The following is a 24160-nucleotide window of genomic DNA, read 5'->3' on the forward strand; positions in this document are numbered from 1 at the left end:
AGTATCAAAAAAAGGTGTGGTTTTGGTTCGTTTTTTAATTAAAAAAAAAAAAACCACAAACACACAAGGGTCTGGAGAGGTAGCAGGGAGGTGAAGGAGCACTTCTCTTCCATTCAGAGGACCCGGGATCTGGTTCCAAGTGCACACGCGACAGGCAGCGCACAGCCTTCTGTAACACTAGTTCAAGGTGACAGCCTCTCCTGTCTTCAAAAATATATAAAAATAACATTAAACTAGCCTGAAGTTTATGTAGAACTAGGCAGTCACAGCAAAGGGAGATGAGGTCAGACTGAGGAGAAGTGAGAGGTTTCAAAAGTTAAACGGAAGGGACATATGTAAAATAAGAGGTATCTTAATGTGGGTGGTAACACACACCTTTAACCCCAGCACTTGGGAGTCAGAGGCAGGCGGATCTCTTGAGTTCGAGGCCAGCCTGGTCTACAGAGAGAAACCAACCAACCAAAAAACAAAACCCCAAACCCAAACGACAAAAATTCCAACCGAACAAACACTGGTTAGCAGCTTCAAGGAGGCTCGGGGGCTAAGTGCCTTGCGGTCGAGCCCGACAACCACACACATGGTGGACAGACAGCAGGACTCCCGAAAGACGTCCTCCACCCCCCGACACGCACGCTGAATCACGCTCCCACCTTCCCTAACACACACGAGTTAAATCTTATTCGTAATAGTTTGAATCGGCGAATGCGAGTAGCAGCAACCGTGACCGCCATTTATCGATCACCACAAGACTAGAAAAATCCGCCAGTGGTCCCCGTCTCGGCTGGCTCTAGAGCCGTGACTTCTGCCGAGCGGCTGACCCGCGGAGCCGCGCTAGCCCCTCCCACCGTTGGCTTCCGAGCCTCGTTGGTAACCGTTTCCTGTTTCCTCATCAAGCATGATGGTATATGTAGTCCACTCCCCGGGAGCCGGCTGCTAGCGTCGGGACCCGGAACTCCATTTCCCGAGATGCTTAGCAGCGGCGGCCTGACCCGGCGGCGGGAGGCCGGTTCCGGTTGCATCAGCGTGGGCTCCGAGGCGAGATGAGGCTGTTCGTGAGCGAGGGCTCCCCGGGGAGCCTGCCAGTGCTGGCTGCGGCCGCGAGGGCCCGGGGCCGAGCGGAGCTGCTCATCAGCACCGTAGGCCCCGAAGGTACTCGAGTTGCTCCTGGTGGGCGGAGGGTGAGGGCGGCCGGCCGGCGTTCATCTCACTCATGTCCGCCGGGCTCCGGTGCCCGTCCCCCAATCACGCTCCGTTATTTTTGGTCACTCCATCCCCTTCTCTTTCCTCTATCCCTCTTTCATAAGTTGCTTCCCTTAACTATCCTCAAGACTCTCCCAGGACCCCTCCCAGTCCGCCGTCTTCTTGAGCTCTCCCAGCTGTCATGCAGTTGCCTCCAACCCGTTCGCTCCTGAGAATCTCCACCTACTCTTTCGTCCTTTTTTTCCCCCCGGGGACCCCGTCCTCCTCTTCTGGGACCTCGGTACAGACGTGCACACACGGACCTTCGCGTTTACCTGTTCTTACTCCCAGCCAACTTTTTGGGTGACTTTAAAGAGTTGTCAGATCCTCTAAGTGCTGTTCTCCCGTTGTGGCCTCAGATCAGTTCCGGTTCTTGGCCGGAGCGCTACCCTATATACTATCTCCTCTGTGTTGACTACACCTGTTGTTTCCAGTTGGCCGTCTCAACTGAACATTTGCTGGCCTCGCTAGCATACTCCAGACCCACCCCCTCTTAGCGCTGCTGTCTTCGAAAATGTAAAGTTGTCAAGTAATTTCCTTTCTTACCCTCGTTTACACTCATTTTCCCCTGTCTCAAGAGTGTGTGGTGCCATTCCTGAGCCGACCTAAGGTCCCCGTCTTGCAGCTAGACAGCGGCAACTACCTCTTCTCCACCAGTGCAATCTGCCGGTCAGTACTGGTTCTTGGTGTGGGGAGGTGGCTGGATCCTAGCGGGCTTCACTGACCTTTTGGTGACCTTATTTGCAAACACTGTTTCAGCAAGGGTTCCTACATGAACTACACAAAGGAACCCTTCAGTTTTAACTTCTGTTCTCTCCCTGGACAGGTATTTTTTTCTGTTATCTGGCTGGGAGCAAGATGACCTTACCAATCAGTGGCTAGAGTGGGAGGCGACAGAGCTTCAGGTGGGATTCAGAGCCAGGGAGGGAGGCAGGCTGTCTTCCTCTGCATGAACATCCTGACCCTTGTTCCCTGCATCTTAGCCGGTTTTGGCTGCTGCGCTGCACTGTTTAGTGGTTCAAGGCAAGAAAGGGGAAGACATACTCGGCCCACTTCGGAGAGCTCTGACTCACCTTGATCACAGCTTAAGTCGTCAACACTGTCCATTCCTGGTTGGGGTGAGTTGGTCCTGGTATGTGGTTTGTGGAAGGCTTATGGTATAGGACTTAAGCGGGAACATGGTATTCAGACCCCAATGACCAATTATTAGCAGTGTAACCTTGACACATCCCTTAAATTTGTAATCCTTATTATTTTCCTCTGTGTAGTCTTGGCTGGTTTGGAACTTGATCTATAGACCAGGCTGGCCTGGAACTCAAGAGATCCTCTGCCTCTGCCTGTTTCCCAAGTGGTAGGATTAAAGGCAAGTCACAACTAATACTTGATTTTTTTTTCTTTGTGAATTGGAAGTAATAGTTCCTGCCTTATTTAGAGTTATTGTGAGGGTTATGTTAGAAAACATACGTTGTCTCACCTAGTACTTTGCACATAGAAAGTAAACACCGGATATGGTGGCACACACCTGTTCTCCTAGCCCTTGGGAAGCAGAAGCAGGAGGATCAGAAGTTCAAAGTCATCTTTGGCTACATAGGTTCAAGACCTGCTAAAGCTATGTGAGACTTTACTTTAAAAAGAAGCAAACATTCACTATTACTACTGGGAAACGCATGAATGCTTCAACTGTGTACTTTTCTCTTTCTCCAACAGGACACAGAATCTCTCGCTGACATTGTTTTGTGGGGAGCACTATATCCGTTACTGCAAGACCCAAATTACCTCCCTGGTAAGAACTGTACATGTTACTTCATCCCCAATCCCAGGAGCTCGGTACAGGGCTATAGAGCAATGGAAATTGAGTATTTACTCATAGGTACAGTTTGGCAGGGAAACTAGCAGAATATGCCTATGGGAGGAGCTAGGGACAGTACCTTAAGAAACTACCAAAGGAGAGGAGGTGCACTCCAGCCTGCCCAGTCTTGATCTCCTTTGTCTTTTCTTTTTGCTGTGCCTACAGAGGAACTGAGCGCCCTACAAAGCTGGTTCCAGACACTGAGTACCCAGGAGCCATGTCAGAGAGCTGCAGAGACTGTGCTGAAACAGCAGGGTGTCCTGGCTCTGCGCCCCTACCTCCAAAAGCAGCCTCAGCCCTGCCTTCCTGAGGGGAGGGCTATCAGCAATGAACCTGAGGTTTGGAACAGGCGGAGCTAGGGGGTGGCGAGGGGGCTGATGTTGATTGTGGCCGCCTGCTTAGTTGTTAGAGAGCAGGAAGTGAGTTTTTCTGACCTGGGCCCTCATGCGTTCTTCATAGGAGGAGGAGCTGGCTACCCTGTCAGAAGAGGACATCCTCATGGCTGTGACTGCTTGGGAAAAGGGTGTGGGAAGCTTGCCGCCACTTCAGCCCCAGCAGCATCCAGTGTGAGTAGACAAGAATGGGGTTGGTTTCAGAACTGGAAATTGTTGCTGGGGAAGCAGCAGGCACCTTTACTCATGGAATGTTGATTCCAGCAGGGTAGAAAGGTGTTCCCAAAATTACCCAACAGTTAAGTATTTGTGAACTTTAAGTAAGTTCTATGAAGGAAAAGAATAGAGCACTGTGAGGAAAAAAAATCATGGAACCAAAAACTTCTCTTTTTATTTGTTGTTTGTTTTGGGGGGGATTGTTTGTTTGTTTTGTTTTTTCCAAGACAGGGTTTCTCTGTGAAGCTTTGGGAGCCTGTCCTGGAACTCGCTCTATAGACCAGGCTGTCCTTGAATTCACAGAGATCCACCTGCCTCTGCCTTGAAAGTGATGGGACTAAAGGCGTGCGCCAGCACCACCAGCACCACCTGGCTGACCCTTCTGTTTTTTTTTTTTTTTTTTTTTTTGGTTTTTCGAGACAGGGTTTCTCTGTGGCTTTGGAGGCTGTCCTGGAACTCACTCTGTAGACCAGGCTGGCCTCGAACTCACAGAGATCTGCCTGCCTCTGCCTCCCGAGTGCTGGGATCAAAGGTGTGCGCCACCAACGCCCGGCTGACCCCTCTGTTTTAAAATATGTTTTAGCCCAATCTGGCCTCAAATGAAAATGACATTGAACTCTCTATTCTCTTGCCTCTCTCCTGAGTGCAGGGATGACAGAAGTGCATCACTTACCAAGCTAGACCTCTCTTCTCCTATCCAAGTGCTAACCAGTCCTGACCCTGCTTAGCTTCTGAGAGCAGACAAGGTGGAGCATGTTCAGTGTGGTGTGGCCATAGACAGCTAGGCCTCTCTTAAAAAGTGTTACTAGGTCAGGGACCAGCAGGATGGCTTGGTGGGCAAGCCACTTTTTTGCACAGGCCTGATGTTCCGAGTTTGACTCCCAGAACCCGTGTAAAGGTGGAAAGAGAAGATGGACCCTACACAGTTGCCCTCTGATTTCCATATGTGTGCTGTGGCATGCCTGCACCACTCCAAAAAGTTTTCCTGTCTGAGTGTTTTGACTATATATACCACATGCATGTGTGTGGAGGTCAGAAGAGACCTCTGATGTCCTGGAACTGGAGTTACAGTATGAGCCACTGTGTGGGTGCTGGGAGTTAAACCCAGGTCCTCTGAAAGAGCAGCAAACACTAACCACTCACCTATCTCTCCATCCTCCATCCCCTTTGAGAAAAGGTATAACCTTGGCTGGCCTGGGACTCAAGGTGTAGACCATACTGGTTTGGAACTCACAGGGCTCGGTCTCTGCCTCCAAGTGCTAGGATTAGAGATGTGTGCCACCATGTGTGCCAAGAGATAAACTTTTTACATGTTTGTATTGGCTGACATGGCTAACTGCCTAAACAGAAGAGGAGTCACCTGGCATGAGGCTGTAGGTTCAGTCTTCTGTACTGTACAGATAGACTTCATAAGCAAATTAAGTTGTCTTACTACTGCGTGGGTTATGTGTGAGGGAGAAGGCAGATGTAAACATACTGCAGTGGATGTGTATCCTTCGACTGTTTTTCCTCAAGCCCCTGCTGTGTTCTCTACCACTATACTAACCCAGGTACACACCAGGTTCCTTCTCTGTAGTTCTGCTTGTACCACTGTACTAACCCAGTCCACAGTTACACACCAAGTTCCTTCTCTGTAGTTTCTGCCTGCCGAAGTTTTGCCCAGGTCTGAAAATTTTAAAAGGAAAAGTTCCAGAGATAATCCATCCACAAGTAGCCCTGACTGTCTTGGAACTCACTTTTGACCTCAGAGGTCCGTTCTCCTCTGTCTCCTCCCAAATACTGGAATTAAAGGCAGGCAACACCACTTCCTGGCCATTCATGAGTTTTAAGTAACTTTTTTTATGGCCTGTTGTTAGGACTGTTACATTGTTGCTATTTATTGACACTGTGTATAAGCTGTGCCTAGTTTACTAACATAGGTGAAGCTAGTATCTGTGGAGTTTGGTACTGTCTTTGACGTCAGTAGTGCACTAGATGTTGGGAGTATCCCTAGGAGTAGGGGGGATGACTGGATGATAGTCCGAACCCAGGGTGTACTTGTCCGTGTTTGTCACAGTAGCTGGCATGCCCATGATAAGAGAGAAGTTTAAAGAGTCTACACAATTTAGTTCAGAGTCTGAGAGGACTTAGGTTGCAGCAAAGACAGCAGGGCCAGTGGTTAGGGAAAGATCCCTGCAGAAGATGTAATGGGATTCAGTTTTGGGAAGAAAGGTCAAGAAATGCAGGAGGAATTACTGATTGTGGAGGAAGTCAGCTGTGCAGTGTGCCCTGCAGGAGGTAGACTGTGTGATTGCTGTCTGCCGTCAACTGGGAAGAACAGGTGGGGGAATCAGGGTCAGTGATTATAATGAAAAGTTTTGGAGAGTTGACAGGAGCTTTGGTGAAATGCTTGCAGTGGGGAGGTGGGAGTGGGAATGTGTACAGCTGGCTGTCAAGGGCAGTAAAGCATTAAAAAGGGTGATGTGTGACTTCAGTCAGCGGATTGAGGGGCATGACTAGAAATGGTTTTGGAGAAGTGATCGCATCTGAAGATAGTATTGGTTGTGCAGGCACGAAGGTGTGCTTGCGTGCGTGCGTGCATGTGTGTGTGTGTGTGTGGGGGGGCCTTTTCCTTGACCATTCTTGATTTTGTTTACTGAGACCTCAGGGTCTGCTGCTGACCCTGACGCTGGAGTTTTCTTTCTGGTTCTGGCCAGTCTATCTAATCAGCTTGTCCCAGGGTCCCCTGTCTCTACCTCTATGTGGGAATAACAAACTGTAATGGGGTTGGGCGGTGGTGGCACATGCCTTTAATCCCAGCACTTGGGAGGCAGAGGCAGGTGGATCTCTGTGAGTCTGAGACCAGTCTGGTCTACAAGAGCTAGTTCCAGGACAGCCTCCAAAGTCACAGAGAAACCCTGTTTTGAAAAAAAAAAACAGGTGTAGTGGTTTCAGGTATGACTGAGGGTCCTAGTGACACAGAACTTGGTAAGAAGAGGTCGGTACTGGGAAGGGAACAGTGAATGATAGGCAGACACGTCCTGAGGGAATCGTGAGAGAGAGAGGAAGCTGTTGGTATATGCTCTACTGAAGCAGTGCATGAAGCTGACTGACTAGGCAGCCCCTACCAGCAACTCTAGGGTTATAGCTCTGTGGATCCCTGCAGGGACAGACTTGCATCTGAGGCACCTTGATTTAGTCTGTCAGTATTCTAGATTTAGTCTTTTGTTTTCATGATACTGCATCTCTGCAGTAGACGATTCTGTTTCTTCTTTTTTGCCAGGTTGCCTGTGGCTGGAGAGAGGAATGTGCTCATAACAAGTGCCCTCCCTTATGTCAACAATGTCCCCCATCTCGGGAACATCATTGGCTGTGTGCTCAGTGCTGATGTCTTTGCAAGGTGGGGCCAGTGAGGGGGGCAGTGGGACCCGAGGGAATGGGGAGACATGGAGGGGCTGGAGGAAATTGGGGTGACATGGAGGGGGCTGGAGGAAATTGGGGAGACATGGAGGGGCTGGAGGAAATTGGGGTGACATGGAGGGGGCTGGAGGAAATTGGGGAGACATGGAGGGGCTGGAGGAATCCTCCCTTAATCACCGTATGTCCCTGTAGGTACTGTCGCCTGCGCCAGTGGAACACCCTCTATCTGTGTGGTACAGATGAGTATGGTACAGCGACAGAGACCAAGGCTATGGAAGAGGGTCTTACCCCACAGGAAATCTGCGACAAATACCATGCCATCCACGCTGACATCTACCGCTGGTTTGGTATCTCTTTCGATACTTTTGGTCGGACCACCACTCCACACCAGACCAAGTAGGTTCCCGAAAATGAGGCAGGAACAGACTGAAAGCTAAGACTAGGGGAAATGAGGAAACCAGAGACAGGACCAGGGTGGCAGACTAGGGACTAACTCCTGAGCTTGGGTTCTGAACATTGCCCTGAAATCTTGTTTACAGAGGACCACACAGGGCTGGGGTCTGAAGGAACACCTTGGGAAGGGAAGAGAAAGGACATCCCTGCTATTCACCTAGGCTTTCCCTTCTCTGGCTGCCAAGGACTCTTGTAAGGCAGGGTCTAACTGTGCAGCCTAAACTGGTCTCAAACTTGTGGGACTCCTCTGGCCTAAGATTTGCAAAGGTTGGGATTATAGGTGTTTGCCACCAAGCCCACCTTGTAGTTGAAAACAGTCCCTGCCTATGTATATTTCTAGCACATAGTCCATTCTTCCTCTGGCTGGTAAAGTCCTCATGGAGGCTGCAGACAGATAGACAGTGAGTGGATGGTGCTGAATACAAACATGGAAGACTAGGCTGGGTATGGTCACCTGCTTGTAATTGCAGCATTGGAGAGGCAGAGGAAGACCAGGAGTTCAAAATGGTGGTCAGTGCCAGCTGTGTGACACCTACCTCAAAACCAAATGAAAGCAAAACAAAAGAACACGTAACTATAGAGTCAAGTAGTGTGAAGTGTGGACATTAGAACTATGAGAGCTCTGGGCTCATCCAGGAGGCTCTAATTAGGAATAGGTAGCCTTCATCCTGGGAGGTCTTCTGCCTGACGAGTTTGGGTCTTTGGCTAGAGCAGCAAAGGAAGGGGGAGGGGCCCATGCTCCTGGCTCTACTTTCTCATCCCCTGCTTGCTGACCTTGCTAGAATCACCCAGGACATCTTCCAGAGGTTGCTGACACGGGGTTTCGTGCTGCAAGATACTGTCGAGCAGCTGCGCTGTGAGCAGTGTGCGCGCTTCCTGGCTGACCGCTTTGTGGAAGGTGTGTGTCCCTTCTGTGGCTATGAAGAGGCCCGAGGTGACCAGTGTGACAAGTGTGGCAAGCTCATCAATGCCATTGAACTCAAGGTAAGAAAGGAAGAGTGGGCTGGAGAGATGGCTCAGAGGTTAAGAGCACTGGCTGCTCTTCCAGAGGACCTGAGTCCCCTCCCAGGGACCACGTGATGGCTCAAAACTGATTTTATCTGTAATGAGATCTGGTGCCCTCTTCTGGCTTGCAGGGGTACATGCAGATAGAACACTGTACACATAATAAATAAAATCTTAAAAAAAAGAGGAAGAGCTCAAGGGACCCCAAAGGAAACAACTATGTATCTGTTCAGCGGGAGCCGTGGGCTCTGATGGGCAGGGACCCTCTCACTGTGCCATTGGAGCCGTGGGCCCTGTTGTGCACACTTACTAGTTTTTTTAGGGCCAGGTGTTTATTTCCCTTAAACGTAAACACAGTACTAGGGCTTCGGCACTATGGGAGAGGGGACATCCCAGGCCTTAGAACAAGAGGATGCTGGCCTTAGTGAATGCTGAGAAGGAAAAGGAAGGTGACTTTACTCTCCTGCCCTTGCAAGGGCCTGAAGGGACAGAGTTAGTTCCCCTCCTTCAGCTCCCCCAGCCAGGAAGGCGTCTTGGTGAAATAGGTGACATTATTTCATTCATTGTAAGTGGTAAAGGGTTGGCCTGGTCCCAACCATTATAGGGAGGTGTAAAAGGTTTGGGAAGGTACAGTGTGGATTAGGATACAACACGGGGCAGATGACATCAGAAGCACTCGGCTGATGGGAGCAGTGCCTAAGCTCCTGGACAGCCTAGTCCTGGCCTAGCGGAGGATTGGGGAGGAGGCTGGTGCTTATTGTTTGGCATTGGTGATGTCCACAAACTCAGGCTTGAGGGAAGCACCACCCCAAGAAAGCCGTCCACATCAGGCTGGCTTGCCAGCTCTTCCCAGGTTGCTCCAATCACAGAACCTCCATAAATGATTCGGGTGCTTTGAGACACCGCATCAGAGACATTGGATTTTAGCCATCCCCGAAGCTTCTCGGCATACTTACTATTTTTAAAGGGCACTGTCCATTCAAAATTTTTATTTTATTTATTTTGAATCAGGATTTCATTGTATCCTGACTGGCATGGAGCTCTCATCAAATACTTTAATCCCAGCACTTGGGAGGCAGAGGCAGGTGGATCTCTGTGGGTTTGAGACCAGCCTGGTCTACAAGAACTAGTTCCAGGACAGTCTCCGAAGCTACAGAGAAAGCCTGTCTTGAAAAAAAAAATGTGTGTGTCAGCATGTGTGCCAGGGTTTGTAATAACTAAGATCTTTTGCTAATTTCTGTGTAGGCAGTCACTCTGTGGTTACTTGGTGCTGGGACACAGACAGGTTGGTTTGAACTTTAGGCTGTCTGATAGTGCTGATTCAGATGACTTTTTTTTCTTTTTATTATTTTTCAGTTTAAATTTAGATAAGAAACAAGGTTGCTTCACAAGTCAGTTCCAGGTCCCTCTCCCTTTCCCTCCCCCACTCTCGTGCCCTCCCCCTAACCCCCCCCCCCATTCAGATGACTCTTATTTTCTCTCATTTTTCTTTTTGAGACAGGGTCTCTCTATGTAATTCTGGCTATCCTAGAACTTGCTGTGTGTCCAGGCTGGCCTCCAGAAATGCGCCTGCCTTTAGCTCCCAAGTATTAGGATTAAAGGTGTGTGTCTCCACACCTGGCAGATTGTTCTTTTTCTCATAAATACTTCTGACTTCTAGTCTAAGTTTGCTCGTTTGTTGATTTACATACTATCTGGTTATGTAACAAATGTTGTTGAGTCTTTTTAATAGGCGGTTATAGACTGGGAATGAGGGAATGGACAAGATAGGCCTTTATCTCACATGGGGACTTTGGGGAAGTTCAGATACTACTCTAGCTAAGTGGGAAGCTGGTGTGTGAAAAACTGATGGGACGGATAAAAGGAGTGAGGAGAAGACAGCTCTGGAGGCTGGACTACAAAAAAATGATGTTAAACTAGTCTATACCAGGTCACTAGTACAAAGAAACGGGGAAGGGCTGGAGAGATGGCTCAGAGGTTAAGAGCACTGACTGCTCTTCCAGAGGTCCTGAGTTCAATTCCCAGCAACCACATGGTGGCTCACAACCATCTACAATTCAATCTGGTGCCCTCTTCTGGAAAAACACTATATGTGTAATAAATAAATAAATCTTAAAAAAAAAACGGGGAAATAATGGCTTTGGGGTAATGGATGGCTTGAGGTCCTCGACTTGTGTTGGAGGTGTAGATTAGTGGTAGAATAGTTGGCTAACATGAGTGAGATCTTGATTTTGGCCCTAGTAATAGGCAATGGGAAGATGGGCATGGGTGGATGGTAGTGCCATGGTGGACATAGGCAAGGTTAAGAGAATGAGACATGGAGCTCAAGGTGCTTTTGCTAAGCTGAGATGTCTGTAGATGTCTTAGGAAGCAGTTGGAATAGAGTGGACTTCAGAAGAGATATCATGAGACAGTTACTGTGCTTCATCTTCAGGGCCTCGGGTCAGGGTTGGCAGGATGGCTGAGCAGGTAAAAGCATTTAATGTTGCCAAGCCTGGCAACCCAGAACCCCATATGGTGGGAGGGAAAGCAGAATCTCAAAAAGTGCTCCTCTGACCTTCATGAGTTCACACTCACACAAGATAAATACATCAAAACAAGCCCCCTTAGCTCAGCCACGCAGTGTAGTGCACACCTGCAGTTCCAGCCTCAGGAGGTAGGTGTGAGGGGTCTGGGATTTGAGGTCATTCTCAGGAAGTAGGTGTGAGGGGATCTGGAATATGAGGTCATCCTCAGGAAGTAGGTGTGAGGGGATCTGGAATTTGAGGTCATCCTCAGGAAGTAGGTGTGAGGGGATCTGGGATTTGAGGTCATCCTCAGGAAGTAGGTGTGAGGGGTCTGGGATTTGAAGTCATCCTCAGGAAGTAGGTGTGAGGGGTCTGGGATTTGAGGTCATCCTCAGGAGGTAGGTGTGAGGGGTCTGGGATTTGAGGTCATCCTCAGGCTTTTGAGACCTGTCTCATAAACAATAAAGAGTTGGGCATTCCTCCAGTCCAGGCACTGGGGAGGCAGAGGCCGGTGAGTCTCTGGACGTAGACCAGATTCAGCCTGGTCTACATACTGAGTTCTGGGACAACCAGAGCTACCTAGAGAGACCCTGTCTCAAAAAGCCAACCCAAACCGAAGAAGCTTGGATCAGAACTCACCAGGAGGCGCCCACTCATCGGCTTCACCTGTTAATCCCTTCTGCTGTTGTTTCTCAGTGTCTGTTGTTCCTTGCCATTTGGCTTTACAAAGGCCCGCCACCTTTTCCTTAACCTCCAAGAGAGGGGTGTGTCTTCCACTTTTCCCCTTGCACGCTGAGTACACTACGGTGCTCTGTAGCCAGCCTGTGCTGAGAATGGCTGTCTGCTATGGAGTGAGCTCAGAGACCTGAGTCTCAGGAACAGATAGATGTTACAGTGTGCAGACATAAGTCTGTGTTGCAAGGAGGCCACGTATGGGGGGATGGACTGGGGTGAGCTGTGATGCTAATCATGCCCTCAGCTTGCCCACAGTTTCCCTCACCTCAGTCCTGCAGCTCCCACCAGGACTCTACCATCTTTGGGATTTTCCTTTACAGAAGCCGCAGTGCAAAGTCTGCCGGTCACGCCCCGTGGTGAGGTCCTCTCGGCACCTGTTTCTGGACTTACCTAAGGTAAGTTAGTGTTTGTTTGTTTGTTTCTCGTGTGTGTCTGTGTCTGTGTAGGTGCCCAAGGAGGACACAAGAGGACATCAGATCTCCTGGAGCTGCAGTTGTAGGTAGTGTGGGTGCTGAGAACTAAACTTGACCCTCTGAAGAGTTTTTTTTAAGATTTATTTATTACATATACAGTGTTCTGCCTACATGCCAGAAGAGGGCACCAGACAGATTGAATTGTAGATGGTTGTGAGCCACCATGTGGTTGCTGGGTATTGAACTCAGGACCCCTGGAAGAAGAATCAGTGCTCTTAACCTCTGAGCCATCTCTCCAGCCCCTCTGAAGAGTATTTTTATTTCTAGTAAACATTTAAACAGCTGGGGAACAGGACTGGAGAAATAGCTCAGAGGTTAGAAGCACTGACTGTTCTTCCAGAGGCCTTGAGTTCAATTCCCAGCTGGGGAACAAAACTTATGGTGGAGCTCTTGCCTGGTGCGTTCAAGTCATTATATTCAACAGCCGGTTTTGGGGGAACCGGCACAAGCTGGGTGTGGTGACTGCATGCTGTTAGTCCCAGCTCCTCAACACTGAGGAGGCTGAAGCAGTCCATCTGGAGAGCCAGGGGGCCAGCCTGAGCTACATCATAGGAAGACTGTATTTCAGAAGATGATAAAATAAACAAGCCGGGCAGTGGCGCACGCCTTTAATCCCAGCGCTCAGGAGACAGAGGCAGGCGGATCCCTGTGAGTTCGAGGCCAGCCTGGTCTACAAGAGCTAGTTCCAGGACAGCCTCCAAAGCCACAGAGAAACCCTGTCTCGAAAAACCAAAATAAATAAAAGTAAACAAGCACATTGTTGATATGAAACCCTGTCTAGAAACTGTTTGGACTCACCTTGGTGCCAGCCCTGTTTGAGACAGTCCTGCCCCCCTCCCTCCCCTCCGTTTCTGTTATCTCAGTTGGAAAAGCGACTGGAAGACTGGCTGGGGAAGACATTGCCTGGCAGTGACTGGACACCCAATGCACGGTTTATTATTCGTTCTTGGCTTCGAGATGGCCTCAAGCCACGATGCATAACCAGAGACCTCAAGTGGGGAACGCCTGTGCCTTTGGAAGGTTTTGAGGACAAGGTAAATATCCTTTATCCCTTAGTCCCTACGTGTAAAGTTACTCAGCTTCAGGGTTGCCATGGGCTAGCTGGTTATAAGGTCTGTGGTGTTCCTCTCAGCCTGAGACTTTGGATCCATTCCTGTTTGTTTCCTTCCAAGGTATTTTATGTCTGGTTTGACGCCACCATTGGCTACCTGTCCATCACAGCCAACTATACAGACCAGTGGGAGAGATGGTGGAAGAATCCAGAACAAGTAAGCAGGCCTCAGCCTGTCTGTGGGGACAGGGCATGTAAGAGGCGTAGAGTTAGAAGGTTCAGACAATCTCTTCCAATGTATTCTCCTAGGTGGACCTTTATCAGTTCATGGCGAAAGACAACGTTCCCTTCCATGGCTTAGTCTTTCCTTGTTCAGCCCTAGGAGCTGAGGACAACTACACCTTAGTGAAGAACCTCATTGCTACAGGTGGGCAGCCTGTCAGTGCACACGGGAGGATCAGGCCTGAGGCGGCACTGGCAAGAGCCTGGGGAGGTCTTAGTTTAGGACTTGACATGAAACAGGAAGTAATTAAAAGCATGGGAGTTCTGTCCAAAAGAGGAAAGCAAGAACATTTTTTTTTTTTTTGGTTTGTCGAGACAGGGTTTCTCTGTGGCTTTGGAGGCTGTCCTGGAAGTCACTTTGTAGACCAGGCTGGCCTCGAACTCACAGAGATCCGCCTGCCTCTGCCTCCCGACTGCTGGGATTAAAGGCGTGCGCCATCAAAGCCCGGCATAAATATATCTTTAAAAAAACTATTATAAGCAGAGAAAGAGTCCAGAATGGGGGCATGGAGCTCCGTTACCTGTGTAAGCGAAGGGGAAATCTGCAGTGGGTGAAGAAGGATGGATTCTGGACCCTTCTCTTCTGTGCAGAGTACCTGAATTACGAGGATGGGAAATTCTCCAAGAGCCGGGGGGTAGGAGTTTTTGGAGACATGGCCCAGGATACAGGGATCCCTGCTGACATCTGGCGCTTTTATCTGCTGTACATTCGGCCTGAGGGCCAGGACAGTGCCTTCTCCTGGACAGACATGATGATTAAAAACAATTCTGAGCTGCTTAACAACCTGGGTAACTTCATCAACAGGTAGGAAGGACCTGGAGGAAAGATCCACACAGTATGAGGAGAACTAAGTGGGGGAGGGCTGACAGGAAGGGAAGTGGGGAAGTTGCTCCTGTGGATTGGAACTGGCTGCCAGGCCACACACTGAACTGTATTCTTGAGGCACCTTAGCTGTAGATAGGTGGTTAGCCAGAGAGTCTTCAGAGTGCTGGGCGTTTAACCCAACCCTTATCCACATTTAGCAGCCTTCATTAGAGTATCTGTTAGCTTATAATATACTTCAATTCGGTAACTCTCAATATGTATTTCTTTGTTTGGTTTGGTTTTTCTGAGATAGGGTTTCTCTGTGGCTTTGGAGGCTGTCCTGGAACTCACCCTGTACATCAGAGTGGCCTCAAACTCAAGAGATCCTCTTGCCTCTGCCTCCTGAGTGCTAGTGCTGGGATTAAAGGCGTGGGCCACCACACGCGGCTTGAATATGTACCTCTAAAAATGAATTATTTTTTTGCTTGCAGAATCATGTTTTTAGGAGAGAGAGAATGCAGAATTTAAGCTTTACTGCTAGTTTGAGGGGTCAAGAATAGTTGGACTTGCACAAGAATGCCGCAAGGATGAAGTCTGGTTTTTATTTTTGACATCTATTTTCTGTTTGTGTGTGAGGTCGACTGTGCAGTGAAAACCAGCGTAAGCCTCTGAGTCAGTTCTTCCTTCCACCATGTGAATTCCAGGGACTGAACTCAAGTCATCGGGCTTGGAGGCACCCTTTATCTGCTGAGCCATCTGGCTGGCCCAAGCTTGAAGAGCTATGGAAGTCGGATGAAATTTCTCTCAGGAAACTGGGCAATAACTTTGTCTTTTCTCCCCCCCCCCCCCCAAGGGCTGGCATGTTTGTGTCTAAGTTTTTCGGGGGGCTGCGTGCCTGAGATGGTGCTTACCCAGGATGACAGACGCCTGCTGGCCCACATCTCCTGGGAACTCCAGCACTATCACCAGCTGCTGGAAAAGGTTCGGTAAGTAACTTCCAGCACAGTTATGATAGTGGTGTGCTGCTACGGTTGGCAGTCCATGTACTTTGCCTCCTCCCTTCCCAGGATCCGAGATGCCTTGCGCAGTATCCTTACTATATCTCGACATGGCAACCAATACATTCAAGTGAATGAGCCCTGGAAACGGATTAAAGGAAGTGGAGTGGACAGGTGTGTTCAGGAGCTATGACTGGCTATAAAGATCACATGACATGCTGTCTTCTTGGTGGCTTTGACTTCTCTCTTTTTCCTCAGGCAGCGGGCAGGCACAGTGACAGGTGTGGCAGTAAACATAGCTGCCTTGCTATCTGTCATGCTCCAGCCTTACATGCCCACAGTTAGCGCCACCATCCAGACTCAGCTACAGCTTCCACCTCCAGCCTGCCGCATCCTTGCCACAAACTTCATTTGTACCTTACCAGCAGGTCATCAAATTGGCACAGTAGGTCTTATTAATCTTGATGGAGATAGCCTATTAAAGTTCTTATTTTTACAGTGCTGCCTTTGACCTAAACATCTCTGGCTAACCTAACCCTAACCCAGCTGTTCTAAAGTCCTTCCCCAGTTCTGCACTCAGGCTTCCTATGAAAGGTACAGAACTGCCCGTGTATCCTAGGAAAGGTACAGAACTGCCTGTGTATCCTTATTGCTGTTCATACCAGAAGCCAGGGAGTGGCACTTACACAAACAGTTGACGGTGACCACGATGACCACGTCTTGGTGTTCACAGCCATTTTCTCTGACACTAGATGACAAACGTATTCACTAACCTAACCCTCTGTGTTCTCAGTATCCATTTGCTTCCCACTCTGCTAAAGCTGCCAGATACTTGCTCAGTGTTCCACTCCTATTTCTTGTAAAACAACTGGGATCTCTCAGTGTCAGGAAGGGTGGGGTCTCTGGTGTGGTAGAGTTATCAGTGATTGATTGATTCTGGCATGTGTTTCCCCAGGTCAGTCCTTTGTTCCAAAAACTGGAAAATGACCAGATTGAAAGTTTGAGGCAGCGCTTTGGAGGAGGTCAGGTAAGAAAGCTAGACTGTGCCTTCCCTGCAAACATGTCAGCGCCACCCTAATCTCCCCAAGTTGCCTCCACTCATCTCTTCCACCTTTGGTCTCCGTCCACCTTAATCTCCAAGTCTCCCTCACTCATCCCTCCCACCTATGGCCTCACTGCTTCCTCACTTGGGCTTTTCTTTCCCATCTTAGCTAGCAGAGTCCTTGGAGTTAAAGGTAACCTAACCATTTTCTCTGAGCTGTTGTGTAAAACTGGATGCCAGAGGGATTTATGGCAGCAAGTAGTAATTCTACTGCTCTTCTCCAGGCTAAAGGATCCCCCAAGCCAGCAGTTGTGGAGGAAGTTACAGCAGCTGGGCCACAGCAGATACAAATGCTGATGGATGAGGTGACCAAACAGGTATGAAGCTTATGGCCTGAGGGGACTGGAGATGTTGAATGGTACACTGTGGTCCCCTCATCTCCTATTCCTCTCTCAGGGCAATATAGTCCGAGAACTGAAAGCACAAAAGGCAGACAAGAACCAGGTTGCTGCACAGGTGACTAAACTCTTGGATCTAAAGAAACAGTTGGCTTTGGCTGAGGGGAAACCCATTGAAACTCCTAAAGGCAAGAAGAAAAAGTGAGAGGCCATGTTTATACAAAGTCACTTTACCGGGTACAGACAATAAAATAATAAAGAATCTACAATATATATACACACAAGCTGAGACCTTTGTTCTCCCTACCCAGCATCCTTGGCATTGACATGATGGTCCAGGAGAGACAGGATGTCACTCAAGTTGGGGAATGATAGTCCCAATTGTTCATACTTGTTGCAGATTTACCATGCGGTCGATCAGAGCGCGACGAGTGGCCTCTACCTCTCTGGTCAGGCGCTCGATTTCCTGCTTGAGCCGCTCGTTCTCCTCAGCTAGCTGAGCCACTTTCCTCTCGTTCTCCTGTTCTTTCTCCTTCATGCGCTGCTTCCCAGCCCGGGCTGGGCACTGACCACTCTGTTTCCGTTTCCTGGTTCGTCCTTGATCTTCCTCTTCCTCCTGAGCCATACAGCTCTGACTGGAATCTGGAGAGTGGGGGCTCTGGGAGCTGCTTGTGACCTCTGCTGGCCCCGGCTCCTCAGTCAGCCAAGCTAGGGATGCAGGGTCTAGGGTAGTGAAGGTTTTTGACTCCCCCTTTAAGGAAGTGGAGAAAGGGCGATAGGTATTAGTTGTGGAGAGGCGAACATACTCTCCAGTTTTGTGGGGTTTATTGCTTGTGCTTTGAAACAGGCTAGACTCAAACTCACCAAGCTAAGGCTGGCCATGAACTGAGCCTCTTGCCCCCATTTGGCAACTGCTGGGATTACAGGTGTGCACCAGGGATTACAGCAGCTGGGCCACAGCAGATACAAATGCTGATGGATGAGGTGACCAAACAGGTATGAAGCTTATGGCCTGAGGGGACTGGAGACGTTGAATGGTACACACTGTGTACCATTGCCCTTTAAAAATTTATTTACTCTTATTTTATTATATACATTGATGTTTTGCCTACATGTATGTCTGTGTGAGAGTGTCAGATCTTAGAGTTATAGACAGTTTTTAGCTGTCACGTGGGTGCTGGGAATTGAACCGGGGTCCTCTGAAAGATCAGTCACTGCTCTTAACCACTGAGCCACCTCTCCAGCCCCCTGCTTGCCCATTTTAAGTCTAGTATTCTCGACGGGCGTTGGTGGCGCACTCGGGAGGCAGAGGCAGGCGGATCTCTGTGAGTTCGAGACCAGCCTGGTCTACAAGAGCTAGTTCCAGGACAGCCTCCAAAGCCACAGAGAAACCCTGTCTCGAAAAAAAAACAAAAAAACAACAAAAAAAAGACTAGTATTCTCACTCACCTCTTCCTTTCCAAGGGATGAGCTATAGGGACCCCCATTTTCATCCGAGGACAGCACCTCCTGCAGATCCTCATACCACGCTTCCAGCTCCCAGCTGGACACCGTCTCCAAGGTGAATGGCAGGGACTCAGCTGCCATGTCTGTAGTTGGACTGGGTTCTAGAAAAGAACACACAGGGTAAAGGTTCTTCTTGTCACGGTCGGTGAGCCAATCTCATTCCTGTTTTAAAACACTGGATTTAAAATTTACTAGACTTGTGGGTCAGGTAGGGGCATGGACTGTCAATCCTTGGAAGTCACATTGGCAGGGGATGGGTGGGGGAAAACCAACTCCCACAGGTGTCCTCTGACCTCCACATACACACCACTGCACACAGGCAGCACAGAAAGTAAATGTAGGGACGGGAAATGGCTGAATAACTAGAAGTGCCTGCCACCAACCAAACCTAGCAATGGGGGTTTGCGTTCACCAAAGTCACCTAGTAAGGGAAAAGAACTGACTCCCAGAAATGATCCATGTACACTATGGCTAGCATCCCACAACACAAAATAAATGTAATTAAAAAAAGCGAGACCTGCCACCAGGCAGTGGTGTTTAATCCCAGCACTCTGGAGGCTGAGGCAGCAGGATCGCTGAGTTTGAGGCCAGCCTGGTCTACAGACTCAGGTAATGGTATAGACAGGGCTACACAGAGAAATGAAAACCAAAATAATAAACACCCCTAAAATCAATAAATATAAATAAAATGTTACTTAGTAATCTTTCTACAACCTAGTCTCTATAAAAAGCTTGTTTTATGTGTATGCATATGCCCATATGAGTGCAGTGTCTGTGAGGCCAGAGGCCTAGGTCTCCTGGAGCTGGAGTTCAGCAGTTGTGAGCCACCAATGTGGATACCAGAACCCAGTTCAGGTCTACTGGAAGAGCAAGTGTGCATCACTGATGAATCTTCTCTTCAGCCTCTACTTCCATTTTTGTTTTCGTTTTGTCATTATTTGTTGTGCTAGGAATTGAAACAGAGCCTTGTATTTACGCTAATATACCACACTACCAGGACTAAAAAAAAAACATGAAATACATTTTTGTGTGTGCTCTTGGGGATCAATCAAACCCAGTGCCTCATACCCAAATACTGAACTATACCCTCAGTCTAGCCTGAACATACATTCTTTTTTCAAAGATGTATTTACTTGACTGTGTATACGTATGTGTAAGTGCCTGCATGTATGTTTGTGCTGTGTGTGTTCCTGGTAAACACAGAAGCCAGATGAGGGAATGAGTTCCCTGGGAACTAGAGTCATAATTGGTTTTAAGCTGCCATGGGGGTGCTGGGATTTGAACCTGGGTCCTCTACAAGAGCAGCTAGTGCTCTTAACCACCAAGCCATGTCTCCAGCTCCTAAGAGCATACATTTTATTGAGATAAGGTCTTACTATAGATAGCTCAGGCTGGCCTTCAACTTTATGAACCTCTTGCCTCTGCCTCTCAAATTCTGAGATTACAGGAATGAGACATTACACTTGGCTATGCATATATAGTCTTACGGGATTACAGTAGAAGATTACAGTAGAAGTATTCAACTCACTTGGGAAAACTGGTGAATTCCAGGAACAATTACCAAGCCATTTGTGTTCCTTTCTCTTGTGTGGGAAGCTTGGGCAAAAGGTCCTTGGGGTTTGTCTAACCTTGGTATGGACTGTGAATCGTAAAGACAAACCAATTGCCATTGTTGAGACTGGCTATGAGAGCCTACTTTCATTGGGAAATGCTCTAAAAATATTGTTAATGGGGTGAGATAAAGACACAGTCTGACAGCAAAAGCTTGCTGAAATAAAATCTTAACTACTGTCTCAGAAAAGCCTCCCTGAGCAGCCCTGGGAGTTGACTTTGAGAAGGGAGTTAGTGAAGTTTACCTGCTTTCAGGTATGGTGATGTATGAAGATACACTTCCTTCTGGAACACTGTGGAGAACAGAGATACATGTTTACTGTTTGAAGACAAGGAAACAGGTTCTTTACCTCTAGCCTTTTACTCATTGCTCCTTCTCTAGTCCCCCCCTTTTTTTTTTTCAAGACAGGGTGTAACTCTGGCTGTCCTAAAACTAGCTCTGTAGACCAGGCTGTAATTTTTTTTGTGCACACACACACACAAGTATACGCCAATTTCAAGGACAGAAGCAAGCTTGATTTTATTTTTAGTTTCTGACATTTGTCCTGATTACATAATAGCAAAGTCCCAGCCAACTAAGCTTTCTCTAAATTCCAGCTAGACCTCAAATCTGCCAGAGTGAGGGCTGCACTACAGGGAAGAGAAAAATAGAGTGGCACTTGCTATACGCCAATCTCCAATGCCTGATAGACATTTACAACACTCTCCTGCTGGTCTTTTCTTTCCAAGGTGTCCTTGCTTCCTCCTCTAACCCCACAACTCAGTGTAGAACGGGCAGCTTTAATGCATCTTGTTAGTACCTAAAGCCTGAGTATTTTCTTTCTTCCCTAAAGCCTAGTATTTCCTCTCTCTTTCAAGACAGGGTCCTGGAACTAACTCTGTAGACCAGGCTGGCCTTGAACTCACAGAGATCCACCTGCCTCTGCCTCCTGAGTGCTGGGATTAAAGACATTCGCCATACTATAGTGAGATTCCCCCATTTCTTTCTTTTTCTTTTTTTGAGACAGGGTTTCTCTGTATTGTTTTGGAGGCTGTTCTGGAACTTGCTCTGTAGACCATGCTGGCCTCGAACTCACAAAGATCTGCCTGCCTCTGCCTTCCCAGTGCTGGGATTAAAGGCATGTGCCACCAATGCCCGGCGAGATCCCCCATTTCTGTTCTATTACTTTAGTTTCACATTTGGGGGTTGACCATAGAGCCCTCTATAAACTAGGCAAGCAGTCTACCATCGAGCTACATCCCCATCCCTTTATTTTTGTATTCATTTATTGAGTCAAGGTCTCACTATGTAGCCCTGGCTGCTTCCTAACTCAGATTTGCCTGCCCCTGTCTGAGTGTTGGAATTAAATACATATGCCATGACACTGGGCCTTATTTCATTCCTCTGCCCTGATCTCTCCAGTGGTTTCCCTCTCATGTTCACTCCCATCCAGCCCATTGTCCTGTTGTACCAGGCATGCTTTATCTTAACCCTTCTGCTCCCACCGTTCCTTTTGGAAAGCTCGTTCACTCTATCTGCATGGCTCACAGGCTTGCCTTCTCTGGATCTTTTATTTTAAACCCCAGTGAGGCAAATCCTGATTACCCACAATCCCGAGCACTCTCTATTTGTCAGCTCTTGCTTTCTGCAGAAATGTAGGCTGAATTGAGAGCAGTTTTATCTTTTGCTCCTAATATATCCTGGGTCCTCAAATGCTTGGCACACAGTTGATGTTTATTAAGCATTTGTTAGGAATGAATAGGGAAAAAGCCACTCCTCCAATTTCCCTTACAGAGAATGGATAGCGAGTGCTGCCCATCTCTAGGGACTGGAGATGCAATATTGCCCTGAGTGTTTCTCTGCAGAGCTGTCCTCTAGGGGAAACTCCCTCGGTCTTCCAGTGTGTGAGGCCTGGCTTTCATCAGCAGTGGAGCCCCAGGTCAGAGGGCGCAGAGACAAACAGTGGGCTGGCCTGACGCAATGGTTACAGAGATTAGTGAGGCGCGGACTGGGGAAAGAGACAGAACTCAATCCTGCGAGCAGCACAAGACCCTGGAGAGAGCCCAAACAATGTCCCACGGTTAAAGATCCGGGCTGCTCTCTTGTATAGAAGCCTATGGGGAAATAAGAGAAAACCCATCTGTGCTCCTCCCACCAGCTCCCCCCTCCCCCCCCCGCAAAAGTCTGTCAGTTTTAGGATTCTCTCGAACCTTAGGGTCAGCGACTAAGGTGACTATGCTGGCTCCCCAGACGCTTCGGAGAGCCGGGGGTAATGAAGCTGTGGAAATGCCAGAATCCTCTATATGGGGGTGTGTCCTGCTGCCCCGCCTTCTCCTGGACAGGCCTAAGATGGCCCGCAGTTCGTCGTACAGAGGAGGAGGATGGATCTCGGGAGGACAACTGGAGTCCCTCTGCCTAACGGCACAGACCAACGAGGCAGGGGAACGATGATGCAATCTCTGAAGAGGGGTCATGTAAACACCACTCCAGGGTCGGGGATTCCCCGCCTTCATCATCCCTCCCTCCGTCTACAGGGCCACTATGAAAGGGGTGGGGCTACATCCTCCAGAGCAGTCGCCCCCAACTTTATGGACTAGCCATGCTGGCGAGGATGGGGAGGGAAGGGGTAAATGGCGTCGGTACTCGCCTCGCTCCTCAGGTCCCGGCTTTTATTTTGGCTCTGTCGCTGCCACCCGTTCATCTTCAACATGATATAACCGAAGTGTGAGACTCACGCTACTGACCTCTGGAGCGCCGCGTGAAGATATTTTACGCGGATCTGTCCCCTCCTCCTGGGGCGGGGCCCAGGAGCCTGCCAATCAGAAAGCGGCACGCTGGCACTGGCCCCGCCCCACCAATCACATCCGCCACTCAGGAGCCCCGCGGCCACGCCCTCTGGCTGGAGAGCCTACGTTGTCTTGGACCCGGAAGTGGCTTTGGGTCACGAGGCTCCACGGAGGAGGTGAGTCATGCGCGCGCGCAAGCGCGCGCGTGCAGGCGGGCGAAGGAAAATGCAAGGGAGGGATGACGGAGGTGGGGATGATGCAATGTTTGGCAACCGGTGTCTGCGCGCGCGCCCACGCGCAGGGGCCGCCGATGGTGGTGGGAGGTGCGGGGGGGGGTGAGAGGGAAGAGGGCGGAGCGCCAGCTCCCAGTATCCAACGGCCCCAACGGCTGTCCTTCCTGAACTTGTCTGCCCAGGAGCTGCGGCTCTGCCCACCCACCTCCGTCACCTCCACCTTGCTCCTCCATCCAGACTCCCAGCTTCCCCGGCCCCTCCCAGCTAATGCGTGCGAGGCCCTGGAACCGCGCTAAAGTTTCCTTTAGTCCCACCTGGACTGACATCTTCTCCAGCCTTTTAGAAGGGGTCTCACCTCTTTTAACCTCGTAACGCTTCCCAGAGGCTGAGGTCCTGGCATTTCCATGGTAGTCCACCCGTTTGTTTCGGGGGAGCACCTTTGGCGTTTGTTTCTGAGTCGCCCATTGCACGCCACAATTCCAGTTCTTTGTAGCGTGCACCCGAGTCCCACTCCCTACTTATCCCACCCCTGCTCGGCGCCCACCCTTTCCCTTCTCCCCGACAGCAAGTCCTGTGACTCCCGCTGAGCAGCTGGCCTCTAGGAGTCTGGGGGTCATGACCTATAGCAGGAACTGGGACGTTCATGCAGTTGAGCGCATGCCTGCCCTGGACTGGGTTACCAGAGGGAACACAAATTCTACCTTAACATGTAAATTAAAGAACGAGTCGTGGAGGGAAAGACCACTGTGGGGGCAACTCGAACGAAAGTAGAAAACACCTTGCGAAACGTGTATTTTGTGCCATGAAAACAGGCCATGTGGTGGCCTAGCACAGTCTGTCATGAGCTCAGAGAGGCAAGCCAGAGTTTGAGCAGAAACTGCACCAGCACCGGTTGCTATTGGAGGGTGCGACAGTGACAGGTCCTTGGCCAGCCAGACTGCCCCTTTGCTGCAGACCCTCGTCTGCCCTTCTGTTGGCAAAGGTGGGGGTGGGTTGAACCAGATGGTCTCTCCTGGCCTCGAGACGGACCAGGTTGTCAGTGACAGGCAGGGGTCATGTGACTTGACAGGCAGAGGTCGTGTTGTGACATGTTGACCTGGAGAGGCGGGTCAAGTCTCGGCACACTACCCGGGAAGCCTCTGGGGCGGGGCAGGGCAAGTCGCGACTTTCATCTTTTAGGGTTGGCCCCTCCCGGACCTG

The 24160-nt window shown here is 49.4% G+C and overlaps 2 protein-coding genes across 3 annotated transcripts; one reads left to right on the top strand and one right to left on the bottom strand.

The window, feature by feature from the left end:
* Positions 1–991: 991 nt before the first annotated feature.
* Positions 992–17117, top strand: Mars1 (methionyl-tRNA synthetase 1). The gene is given in 23 exon segments (XM_040754756.1): positions 992–1149; positions 1818–1908; positions 2066–2144; positions 2223–2357; positions 2947–3022; positions 3254–3426; positions 3548–3654; positions 6959–7075; positions 7288–7491; positions 8331–8532; positions 12116–12190; positions 13132–13302; positions 13441–13536; positions 13629–13746; positions 14193–14406; positions 15260–15287; positions 15289–15392; positions 15474–15578; positions 15663–15849; positions 16360–16431; positions 16616–16639; positions 16731–16823; positions 16903–17117. Coding segments are annotated over 23 exon segments (2727 nt in total). The 5' UTR covers positions 992–1040; the 3' UTR covers positions 17050–17117.
* Positions 17059–23422, bottom strand: Ddit3 (DNA damage inducible transcript 3). Of its 2 annotated transcripts, none has more exons than XM_040754758.1 (4): positions 23316–23422; positions 20207–20254; positions 18294–18451; positions 17059–17595 (listed from the first exon to the last, which is right to left on the bottom strand). In XM_040754758.1, exons 3-4 carry the CDS (start codon positions 18429–18431, stop codon positions 17230–17232), a joined length of 504 nt encoding a protein of 167 aa, XP_040610692.1. In that variant the 5' UTR covers positions 18432–18451; positions 20207–20254; positions 23316–23422; the 3' UTR covers positions 17059–17229. The 2 variants fall into 2 exon arrangements, with proteins under 2 accessions (XP_040610692.1, XP_040610691.1); XM_040754757.1 differs by lacking the exon at positions 23316–23422 and adding an exon at positions 22589–22721.
* Positions 23423–24160: the final 738 nt, after the last annotated feature.

The sequence above is a fragment of the Mesocricetus auratus genome, unplaced genomic scaffold (genome assembly GCF_017639785.1).
Source record: "Mesocricetus auratus isolate SY011 unplaced genomic scaffold, BCM_Maur_2.0 Super-Scaffold_100011, whole genome shotgun sequence".
Taxonomy (NCBI): domain Eukaryota; kingdom Metazoa; phylum Chordata; class Mammalia; order Rodentia; family Cricetidae; genus Mesocricetus; species Mesocricetus auratus.